The 12474-nt window shown below is 45.2% G+C and overlaps 1 protein-coding gene across 2 annotated transcripts in view; it reads left to right on the top strand.

Moving 5' to 3' along the window:
- Nucleotides 1–11231, top strand: part of NAF1 (nuclear assembly factor 1 ribonucleoprotein) — a 129897-nt gene extending 118666 nt beyond the window's left edge. For both annotated transcript variants that reach the window (XM_077477145.1, XM_077477146.1), the window contains exon 9: nt 9923–11231. In XM_077477145.1, the coding sequence (XP_077333271.1) occupies nt 9923–10389 (467 nt within the window). In that variant the 3' untranslated portion in view covers nt 10390–11231. The remainder of the gene's footprint in view (nt 1–9922) is intronic.
- The last annotated feature ends 1243 nt before the right edge of the window (nt 11232–12474 follow it).

Below are 12474 nucleotides of genomic sequence, written 5' to 3'. Positions count from 1 at the left end.
CCTCAGCCAGCAGCAGTAAGGAGGGTGAGACCATCACTGTCCTAAGTCCCCTTCAGGTGGCAGACAGGATAGGGTCAGCATAGCTTCAGAAACTGGTGTTTCTTCCCCCGAAATCCAGGCAATTGCAACAGATTCGCCCGCAGAATGCGCAGTGCCCCTGGACACTTTTCAGTCCCCAAATACATGGCAGTGCTTTGCCCCTTTGAGGAGAGCCTTCTCAAAAAGTGGTCGGCTCCTCCGGTCGTGGATCCCCCAGTATCCAGGTTAAACAAAGTAACCACGATCCCGGTAGAGGGGACTCCTGCATTTAAGGATCCCACGGACAGGAAGGCCGAGACAGTGGCTCGTTCCTTGTTTATGTTTGTGCGGTCAACCATGCGACCAGTACTGGCATCCACACTTGTGTAGCAGACACTGAGTGGGCAAAAATGTTGCACCGCGAATTGGGAGACCATGCTTCTGCTGTCTGCGTGGAACTAGCAGACCAACTAGTGCAAGGCCTTAAGTACATTTGTGATGCAGCCCTGGATACCCTCCCTCTGTTATCCAGGGCTTCAGTGTCAGCGGTGGTGCTGAGGCTCCTGATTTGGTTAAAATGCTGGTCTGCTAACCAGGCATCCAAGAAAGCCCTTCCAGATCTTCCCTTCCTTGGCGACCAGCTCTTTGGAGCCTCTTTGGATGACATTATTAAAAATGCCACAGGTGGTAAGAATATACTACTCCCACAGGCTAGGAAGGCTAAGGAGCCACGCTGTAGGCAAGGACCCTCTTTTTCCACTCGCAAACTTCTTTTTCCCAAGTGTTCTTCCAGGACAGCCCTTGAGAGATGGAGCTCCTCCCATCGACACAGGAAACACATTGCGACAGTTCAAAAGGCGGTCCCTCAGGTCCCTGGTCAGTCATTTGTGTTTCCTCCGTCGGAGGAACATGTTGCCAGGAACCTGGAGGCCCCTCTCAGGGGCTGCCTGAGAACCTGCAAGCCTAAGGGACCGGGTCCTGGTTTATGGCTGCAGTTTGGGTCCATACCTTTTTTCTTTGGCTCGGGTACCGTCCAGCTGAACCGGAGCAGATCCGTTACCCTCCTCCTTCCAGTGCCGAGGTGGCCAGGGGCAGAATGACGCCGGTTTCCCCCAGGAGTGGTGAGTGGAACCTTCCATCTTCCCTCCTCGTTGCAGGGGGTCGGAGACGCCGAGCGTTCACTTCCGGCGGAACCGCGTCATCTCTGTGTGCCGAGACTTCCGGTTCCGGGTCTCTAGGGTACAAGGGGGAGAGGGAGAGCCAGCGCTGTGCCTGTAAAGCCCGACCAGCGTCCAGCAATACCGGACTAGCGGCGGGATCCGGAGCGCCAGAGGGGGACTATGGAGACTATTCCCCAGGACACTCCGGCGGAGACAGGCACCAGCCAATCCCAGGTAGGCTGCCGGGCATGCTATTACTCTGGTGGAGCGGTGGTGTTTGTAGGATGGGTTCTGTAGTGCCCCACGGTGGTGGTTACTCAGTCTAGGTTGTGTGCAGTTAGTGGTGATTCTAAGGAGGGACAGGGGGCTGGCGCTAAAAATCCTTTGTCTTCTTATTTTCAGGTTAAAGAGATACCAAAGGAAGACAAGGCAGGCCGCAAAAAGTGCCCTAATTGTGGGAATAGGTTGTCCTCTGGCTCTAACAAAGCCCTATGCAAGCAATGCATTACAAACCTGCTTAAATCTGAGACAGATTCCCCTTTGGCAAAATTTTTGGGCTCCTTTAAAGAGGAAATGGCGTCGACCTTTAAGTCCCTCCGAGAGTTAATCACTGACGTGGGGTCAGCTGCGGCTGCCTCCGAGTAAAACAACTGCAGTCTCCTCCTCACCATGCTTTACAACACCCAGCTCAGGGGAGCCCCGTATGTTCAGGGAGCCTAGCCCCACGTTGATTAGCCCCGATTCCTCTGACACTGATTCCGATCAGGAAGAGGATCAAGCAACATCCAAAGCCTCAAAGTATAGATTGTCTCTTGAGGAAGTAGATGAGCTAATGGGGGCTATCTATGACACGCTGGAAATTGAGGAGGAAGAAACTCAGTTATCCAGACATGATATGATGTATGAGGCTCTGGGAAAAAAGAAAGCAAGGGTTTTCCCTATACATAAGGTGCTTTCTGACCTTGTCCTTAAGGAGTGGTCGAAACCAGATAAAAAGGTTTTCTTTCCTAAATCCCTTAAGAGAAGGTTCCCTTTTGATGAGAGCCCAGAGGCGGTCTGGAATAAAAATCCTAAACTAGACGCCCCTCTGTCCAAAATCTCAAAACAAGCTGATCTGGCCTTTGAGGATATGGGCCATCTGAAAGATCCCATGGACAGGAGAACAGACATTGTCTTAAAGAGGGCCTGGGATGCCTCTATGGCAGGCTTAAAACCAGCTCTAGCCACTTCTTGTGTAGCTAGAAACCTGGAGTTCTGGTTATCACAACTACAGGAACATTTAAAAGCAGGCACTCCTAGGGGGGAGCTTCTGAAATCCTTCCCTATGCTTTTTAAGGCCACCAGTTTCATCTCTGACGCCTCCACGGACTCCGTAAAATTTACGGCCAAGTCAGCAGCACTTTCAGTGGCAGCTAGGAGGTCGATATGGATGAAAACTTGGGGGGGAGACACGGCGTCTAAAACCCGCCTGTGCAGCGTCCCTTTTACAGGAGACTTAGTCTTCGGGCCTGAATTAGACTCCGCCTTAGAAAGGACGGCGGATAAAAAGAAAACCTTTCCCGCAAAAAAGAAAAATTTTCAAAGAAAATTTTTTCGTCCCTTTAAGGAACCCTCTAAATCAGAGAAGAGTTCAACCCCCAAAAAACATTGGTCGGGACATAAAGGGAAAGGAAAAGGGGGCATACTGTTTAGCCACCCCAATCAGGATCCCAAACCCCAGTGACGTCAGGGTTCCTGTGGGAGGAAGATTAAGCAAATTTCTTCCACAATGGGAGGAGACAACCTCGAACGAGTTTGTCTTAAACATAATAAAAAGGGGTCATGCGCTGGAATTCCACAGCAGCCCTCCTTCCAAATTTCTGGTGACAAAGCTTCCAAGTCACTCAGAAAAGGCCAGGGCCTTACCTTTACTGATAGGGGAAATGGTGGATCAAGAGGTATTGACACCAGTCCCTATTCAGGAACAAGGAGACGGTTTTTACTCGCACATTTTTGTGGTAAAAAAGCCGTCGGGAGATTCAGGTTAATTATGAACCTCCGACCATTGAATCGCTCCATCCGTTACAAGAGATTCCGGATGGAGTCCATTTATTCCATAAAGAATCTCCTGCAGAAAGAGATATTTATGGCGACCCTGGATCTAAGGGATGCTTATCTGCATATTCCAATAAGGGAGGAATGCCAGAAATTCCTTCGGATGGCAGTGCAGATAGACACAAAGGTTTACCACTTTCAGTGCAGAGCGCTCCCCTTCGGTCTGTCATCCTCCCCAAGAATCTTTACCAAGGTTCTCGGAGAGGCCTTAGTTCCACTGAGGCTTCAATCAGTCTCAATTATCCCCTATCTAGACGATCTGCTCCTAACAGCACACTCAGAGAGTCGTCTTTCTCAGGATCTGGAACTGACTCAACTCAACCTGAGTCGATTAGGGTGGATTGTCAGTCAGGAGAAATCCAAGACAACCCCAACACAGGAGATCCTGTATCTGGGTTACTGGATCAAGTCTGTAGATCAGAAAATTATACTGCCGGAAGAAAAGATTTTGAATCTGTGGCAGAGAATATCTTTTCTTCAATGCAGCCCCAAATGTACGGTGAGGGAAGTAATGTCGGTCTTAGGTCTTATGACGGCAGCCATTCCAGCCGTACAATGGGCCAGGTTCCACCAAAGAGACCTTCAGGGATTTCTGTTGGAACAATTAAAGGGCAGAGATCTGGAGGAGGAGGTATCGATCCCCTCAAAGATAAAACGCTCCCTCTGGTGGTGGAAGGACAGGGAGAACCTAAACAAAGGGGTTCATTGGGTCCTTCCTATCACTTCAACACTAACAACGGATGCGAGCAGTTGGGGCTGGGGAGCCCACCTCGGCTCAAACTGGATCCAGGACAAGTGGACCCCGGAAGAGAAATGTTTCTCTTCCAATTGGAAAGAGCTAACAGCAATCCTGAGAGCTGTTCTAGCTTTTCACCCCACAATACAGGGTCACCATCTACAGGTCCGTTCAGACAATACGACGGCTGTAGCATACATAAACAAACAAGGAGGTACCAAAAGTCCTCGTTTGATGTTGGTAGCCAGACGCATTTTCCAGTGGGCAGAAGCCAATCTGGAATCTATTTCTGCAGTTCACCTGAAAGGGGAACTGAACAACACGGCGGACTTCTTGAGTCGACAAAAGATTTCGAACCAAGAATGGTCCTTACACCCAGAGGCATTCAATCTCATAACAACTCACTGGGGAAAACCAGAGGTAGACCTTTTTGCGAACAAAAAGAATGCAAAAGTTCCAAATTTTTTCTCGCTAAACCCAGGAGATCAGCCCCTGGCTGTAGATGCCTTGCAAACTCCATGGACTTTCAGTCTGGCGTATGCATTTCCCCCTCTTCATCTCATTCCGAGGGTCCTAGCAAGATTCCTCAAGGAGAAAACCTGTTTGATTCTAGTAGCACCTTTTTGGCCCAGGAGACCATGGTTCACAACGTTGCTACAATTGACAGATTGTCCGCCTCTAAGGCTTCCCTACAGACAGGACCTCCTGTCGCAGGGACCTCTTTACCATCCACAGGTCGCCACACTGAAGCTTTCAGCGTGGTTACTGAAGAGGAAATCTTAAAGAGTAAGGGCCTGACAGATGAGGTAATTGCGACCTTACTACAGAGTCGCAAACCAGTCACGAGGGCTATTTACAAAAAAGTCTGGAAAAAATTTAATAGCTGGCTGAATAGCCGTGACATAAATACGCCTAATATTCTACAGTTTTTACAGGAAGGCGTAAACAAGGGTTTAACCCTAAGTACTATTAAGGTACAGATAGCTGCCTTAAGTGTGTACCTAGATGAACGCTTACAGGAAAATCCTTTTGTCACTAGATTCTGTAAGGCAGTCGCTAGACGCAAGCCAGTCAGAATCACCAAAGTCCCATCCTGGGATTTAGCAGTTGTACTAAAAGCTTTCTTGGGGTCACCCTTTGAGCCTATCTCAGAGGCCTCCTTAAGGCTTATTACATTTAAGACAGTACTCCTGGTGGCAATCACTTCAGCCCGTAGGGTCAGTGAAATCCAAGCCCTTTCCATCAGGGAACCTTTTCTACAGATCCTAGAAGACAGAGTCATACTAAAGACAGACCCTGGGTTCTTACCAAAGGTAGCATCTAGCTTCCATAGGTCCCAAGATATTGTCCTCCCTTCATTTTGTCAAAATGCAGCAAATGAGAAAGAGGAACGTTTTCATTTATTGGATGTGAGGAGGGGTATTCTAGAATACCTTAAAGTAACAAATCCATTCAGAATCTCAGACTCCCTTTTTGTCCTTTTTTCCGGACAGCGCAGGGGACAGAAAGCTTCAAAAGTAACCATAGCTAGATGGATTAGGCTAGCTATAGCAGAGGGGTATAAGGCCTTGAATAGAGATCCTCCTGAGGGTGTTAAAGCTCACTCCACAAGAGCGTTGTCTGCATCCTGGGCAGAAAGAGCTGGTGCCACCCCGGAGCAGGTATGTAAAGCAGCCACATGGTCAAGCTTTTCCACCTTTACAAGGCATTACCGACTGGACTTAATGTCTAGTCAGGATCAGGCCTTTGGGAGGAAAGTCCTCCAGGCCGTGGTCCCCCCCCCCTAATCTGGTAAGTACTTGGGGATCCTCTCAAGGGCTGTCCTGGAAGAACACTTGGGAAAACTGGAGTTAGTACTTACCGGTAACTCCTTTTCCGGTGGTCTTCCAGGACAGCACGATCCCACCCTTTATTTGATTATAGTGATGTACTAATGTTATTACCTGTTATGGTTTATATGTTTTTCAGTTCCATCCTTCGGTTCTTGGTGAATGACTGACCAGGGACCTGAGGGACCGCCTTTTGAACTGTGGCAATGTGTTTCCTGTGTCGATGGGAGGAGCTCCATCTCTCAAGGGCTGTCCTGGAAGACCACCGGAAAAGGAGTTACCGGTAAGTACTAACTCCAGTTTTCGTCCGCCCGGAGCTTCGGCCAAATGTCCCCAACCCAACAGGGCAGCCACGGAAGGACAGAAGCGTCCCTGGAACTACAAGCCTGCGAACAAAAGTGCTACCGCTTGAAGGTTTACCCCCACTCACAACTCAGTTGGGGCGGTCGCCTTCGGAAGTTTGCAGCCCGGTAGTCCTCTCGACTGTCTGACCAATGGGTCTACAATCTGATTTCCTCCGGCTACAAGATAGAGTTCCTCTCTTGGCCACAAAACAGATTCTTCCCCTCCAGCATACCCGTACTCCTGGCTCGCTGGGAGACCCTATTGGGGGCGGTAAGGGACCTCCTGAATCGTGGGGTGATTGTACCTTTTCTGGTCTTGGAATGTTTCCAGGGGTTCTACACAAACCTGTTTGTAGTTTCCAAGAAGGAAGGGGTACATCCAATCTTGGACCTGAAAGCCCTCAGTTACTTTGTAAAAGTACAGAGGTTCAGAATGGAATCAGTTTGCTCAGTAGTTGCTGCACTCCATCAAGGGGACTCCCTGACGTCCTTAGACATCCAGGATGCATACCTGCACATACCCATATGCCTCCAGCATCAGACGTTTATGCAATTTTGCAGTTGGGGAAGCCCACTACCTGTTTGGCTCTCTCTTTTTACCAAGGTATTGGCTACTGTTTTGGCATTGCTACGGCAACGCGGGTTCGAGATCGTGGGTTACCTAGACGATCTCCTCCTGAGAGCATCTTCCGTGTTAGCGGAGGATGTGGCGATCACCATGCAGACCCTGCAGGAATTTGGGTGGCTGTTGAACCTAAAAAAGTCAGTGATCGCACTGACTCAGCGTTTGGAGTACCTAGGCTTGCTGCTGGACTCCATGGAAGCGAGAGCGTTTCTCCCTTCAGACAAGCTGAAGACTCTCGGCGCCGCGGTAAAGCTGCTGATGAACCGCAAGTGGTCATCGCTTCGCTTCTGCATGGGAGTCCTGGGACTCATGGTGGCCTCCTTCGAGGCGGTACCGTATGCCCATTTTTACACTAGAGTGCGGCAGAAGGAGATTTTGACAAAGTGGGACAAATCTCCGTTGTCCCTGGACCGACAGATCCAGGTGAGCCAGTTAGTCAGGGATTCCCTGCTCTGGTGGCTGAGGCCCCCGTTACTTCAGTCTGGGAAGTCGTTCCCACCTCTGAAATGGACGGTGATCACAACGGACGCCAACCTATCCGGCTAGGGTGGAGTAATGGGAGTTCAGTCGACTCTGGGCCTCTGGTCGACAGAGGAATCCAAGTTGCTGATCAATATGCTCGAGCTGAGAGCAATCAGGCTATGCCTCTCCACATTTCTTTTATGTTATACTGCTTGTTGACGTACTGATGGCTGCATGGCAGGCTGGGGGGCTGTTACCTAAGGGACCGCCCCTTGGGTGTCACTAAAAGTTCTATGTAATGCATAGTCTTCTCCTAAAGGTGGCGGAACAACCCAATGGCTAAGAGAGGAGCTGTGTCAGTCGGTGAATTACAGAGAAAAGGATTTTACGGTGAGTACAAAAAAAATCCTATTTTTTAAGTGTAGCGCCAGCCAAAAAGCACATTTTTTTACTTTATTTTTATTTTTTTTTGGCTAGCATAGGGATGTATGTTGATGGAAAGTTTAAGTTGGTAGCATTTAAGATGGGGGGGAAAAAAACACCCAAGGATAAATTAACTCATTTATCCCAAAATGTGTCTGTATAATTAACAATTTATATAATTAACAATCTAGCCTATATAAGTAACAAATTATGTTTCACACAGTTGAATAACTGTAGATCACTGCACCAGGATAACACAGTTAAGCGATGTGTACTGAGGTTTAATAAATATAATTTTTTTATTTTTATATAGATCTATATATATATAGATGGATATGTGTGTGTGTATATGTATGTATGTATGTATGTATGTATGTATGTATTTATGTATGTATCTCTCGATTGCATACATTGATGGGTTTAAACAAATCAATTTTGCAAAAAAAAAAAAACGCCCATTTTTTTTTTTTTTTTTTCATACCTGCAAGGGAAAAGGCATAATGGGCTAGTATGCACCGCATACTAGCTCATTATGAAATACTTACCTTAGAACAAGGCCCCGACTAAGTATGGTAGTATAATCAAAGTATGGTTAGGCTGACCCATAAGTCGACTTGGTTACAACAAGCCTATTGGATTTACTACATTCCATTTAATGGCTGCAGCTATAGGCGCTAGCAGTAATCATTGCCTTCTGCTGGCCAGGAAGGCTCCCCACCGTGGAGAGTAAGAAAGTAGTCATCTATGGGCTGCTCAACACTATAAATCCACCTTAACAGGATCATGTTTGTAATCAGTCCATCCATCAACACTCTCTTAGGAGAGTGAGGCAGTGCCTCTAGGCTGTGACAGATGCTGCTTGTCTGTAGTTGTTTTTAGCCCTAGTAGCTAACAAATAGTCTTTTGAACTTGAAGAAAATTTTTTCAGTTCTAAATACAGGTAGCACGATTGTTTGGTTTTAAAGGCGTGGTTTCCAAATTTATTGGGCGTTCACATTTTGTTTTACTATCCATCAAGACCGTAACCTGGAACAATTTCACAGCTTGTAAAGACTGAACTCTTTCCTTTTTTTTTTTTTTTTTTTTTAAGGCCAGAAACAGTAGGGATGCCCCAGAGCCTCCCCCTTTTAAAAACAAAAAATACTGTGACAGCACTTATATTTCTGTCCCATGGGTTCCCCTCAAAATAACAGCTTAACCACTTAAGGGCTGCCGTATTGCCAATATACGTCATTGCAATGGCACGTACAGGCACAAGCACGTGCTTGTCTTCCAGCGGGTGGGGGGTCCGATCGGACCCCCTCCCGCTGGATACGGAGGTCCGTTTCGCTTCAGGAGCCATCCGGGATGAGGGGATGGCTGTTCGTTTCTGGGCACCCCCTCTCGATCGCTCCTGGCGAATGAGAAGCTTCCTCCCACTGTGTATTGTATACACAGGCAGGGAGGAAGTGATGTCATTCTCCTCGTGGCGGTCTTTTTGACCGGACTATGAGGAGAAGACTAAAAGTAAGTGCACCAAACACTACTCTAACACATAGGTACACATAGGTACACAAGACGCTATAACTTTTGCGCAAACCAAGAAATATACGCTTATTGACATTTTTTTTTACTAAAGACATGTGGCTGAATAAATTTTGCCCTAAATGTATGACTAAAATTGAGTTTATTCGATTTTTCTTATAACAAAAAGTAGAAAATATATCATTTTTTTTCTCAAAATTTTAGGTCTTTTTCCATTTATATCGCAAAAAATAAAAATCGCAGAGGCAATCAAATGGCATCAAAAGAAAGCTCTATTTGTCGGAAGAAAATGACACAAATTTCGTTTAGGTACAACATTGCATGACCGCGAAATTGTAAAAAGACCTCTGGTCCTTAGGCTGTTAATTGGTCCGGGGCTGAAGTGGTTAAACCCCTGTTTAGTTTGCCTGCCAAAAAAACTTGATACTTACCTCGGCCTTTTCAAAAAACAGTCCTCCAGGGCTCTAGGTTTTCCAGGACCCTTCACAGACCTAAAAGATAAAACGTTTGTAATTTTTGATTCAATATACGCTCTAATCTAGATGTTCTTTCCTAGAAGTGTTGAGTGTGTGTACGGTGGCTGGTATGTTGAAGGATGCAGTTGAAAAATTCTGACTTCATAGTTACCTTTTTAAAAGGTTATTCCTAAAATATTGTTTACATTAAGGTTTTTTTTTTTTTTTTTTTTTTTTTTTTCCTTAAAACAGCATCTTCTCAGGAGTCTAACCAGAATTACGGGGGCCCGAAATTTTCAAGACCCTACTCAAGAAATGGTTCTGCACCACGCTTCTCCAGTGGACGAGGTTCTCAAATGCATGGAAATACATTTAGACAACATCAAGAGCAGTACTTTCCACCGCAGTTTCCGGGACCACATATGCACCAGCATTACGCCTACCATAATACTGGTCCTCAGGATTACTCTATGACCTATGCAAATAATGGTCACCAACCTCCACCTCCCCATTTCTATGGACACTATCAAAATATGCAGAATTATCCTACTCCTCCTTTTCCTCCTCCGAACATGGTTTGGCCTGAACAAAACATGCATTTTTCCTATATGCAGAATTACCATCAGCCCCCACCACCTCCCCCTCCTCCTCCCCCTCCTCCTCCCCCTCCTCATCCCAACCAGGGAGAGTCAAACTATTCTAATGGGACTCATTCATGAACTGAAAAGTGCTTGGTACTTGTTAACTGCCATTATTAGCAAGATGCTATGAGATTTTTATAGGGTTTTTCTTCAAATCTTTTTTTTTTTTTTTTTTTTTTTTAATACATGTAAATAGCATCAAAGTGGTTTAGAGGAATTGTCTAATTTTGTAATCCTGTTATAAAATCAGATTTTGTATTTAAACAATAACACTGACAATGACTTTCTGTTAAATCCCAATTCCAGAATTTTTTTTGTTATTTTGGGAAATAAATACTGTCCATGATATTGTTGGATATATTTTATCTATACCTGTTCCTTTATAGCAGGGCAAAAATAACTTGAGCATCTATCAGGGGGACCAGAAGACACCGTAATGATCTGACAATTTATTTTAACTCTTGTGCATTTTTACTGTAAAAATGTGTTTTTGTATCAGTTTGCCAACTGGATATTATCTCCTCATTTTCTGCTCTTACAGTAAATTAGGGTAAATATCCTTCATGGGAACACAAACCACAAATAAAGAGGATCTATTCCTTCAGAAACTATAATAAAATAAAAAAATGGTTTAGGCTTTAGTCTGTTGTTTTAACTTATACAGCACTGGATAGTTTCTGGTGTGTATCTTGGCAACCTGCTATTTTTACGGAGTATTTTATGTAGAAAAGACATCTTTTCAATACCTGGAGGACATTTTGCTCATTATTGTAACATAGCAAAGTATATGGTAAAAATATATTTACAAAATATTCTGTTATACAAATATATTTGTATGTGTTTTTTTTTTTGTAACGGAAGATTATTTGCGTGTTGCATAAAGTGAATCTGGGAAAAAATATATTAAAATGTATAGCTGGTCTCTTTTCTTCTTTGTTCTTTTTAGAGATTTCTTCTTTCGGAGCAGTAATAACTGCTTTTTTTTTTTTTTTTCCGGCTAGCCTGCATCCCATGTAGATTGTGTTTTTGATATGCAGATTAAAGTGGTTGTAAACCTCCAGTAATGAAATCTGAACAAAGCACATATCTAGTGTTTTCCCGACACATGAGATAAATTTGTGAAGGGAGCTCAGCACACAGCTTGTCTATTTAGAACACAGCTCTGTATCCTTCCTTTTGCAGTGTGTCCCTTTCCTCCAGTCAGCTCTCTCACACTAACTGCAGCTCTCCACCCCCTCCTCTGTGCTTCGCAGAAGGATTTTATCACAAATCTGTACTTTTGAAGGGATGGCTGCAGATAAAGAAGTAAAACTTATGTGGGAGAATTGTGTAACACTTGAAGCTATTCACTTCACTGGATATATGAGAGGATTTACAACCACTTTAACGTATACTTGGGGCTAAAAGCAATTCTGTACCGAACCTTTAAGTTGATAAACTAAAAGCAGAGTTGCATAGTATGGAACATGAGGTACCTCAATTTAACTTAATCGTTATGCTACGGCTACATATAAATAGAGCTCTACTGTGTAGCAGTCTATATTTCCTTATTGTACAGGACACAGGTTTCTTTAAAATATTAAGACTGTGTTATATACAGCTGCCTTCAGGTGACTGCTAGAAAAGAGGCTACAGCAACGTCGGCTATAGAACCCTTCCCAATGCCAGCTAGCCTCCATTTTTTTTTTTTTTGTGTTTTGAGGTAATGGACCTCTTCTCTTCCATATCAGTGGACTCCTCAGTCCTGGTGGACCATACACAGACCCTGCCTAGTAAAAGATTTGGGCCAGCTTTTAATGTTGCTTTGCACTGGATTCTGCTGTGAACTTTTTCCCTTGGCACATAGTGTAGCATGTGGAATAAATCACAGGGTTCTTTACAGGTACAGAGCCTGGTGTTGTTCATGGTACATAGCCCAGTTTCTGAATGATCCTGCAAGGGTATGCACACCAAAGGGGGTCAGCCAGAATGGGGCTAAAGCTCCCTCTTCTGCTTCTGAAGTGGAAAGTAGAGGGAGGCCCTTTAAGCATTCACCCAGGGTGCCCATTTAATCCTTTTGAGTGTAAAAAGGCCTTCTGGCAGCAAGTCGAGGTTGGTGGGGTTGATTGAGTTTGGCACAAGTTTACTTGTCAGCTGGAGAGCATCTGGTGTGATGCTGTAGCG

The sequence above is a fragment of the Lithobates pipiens genome, unplaced genomic scaffold, assembly GCF_037356315.1.
Source record: "Lithobates pipiens isolate NorthernLeopardFrog02 unplaced genomic scaffold, aLitPip1_a1.2 Scaffold_13, whole genome shotgun sequence".
Taxonomy (NCBI): Eukaryota; Metazoa; Chordata; class Amphibia; order Anura; family Ranidae; genus Lithobates; species Lithobates pipiens.
The sequence above is the reverse complement of the archived record's forward strand: the minus strand, read 5'-3'. Positions and strand labels throughout refer to the sequence as shown.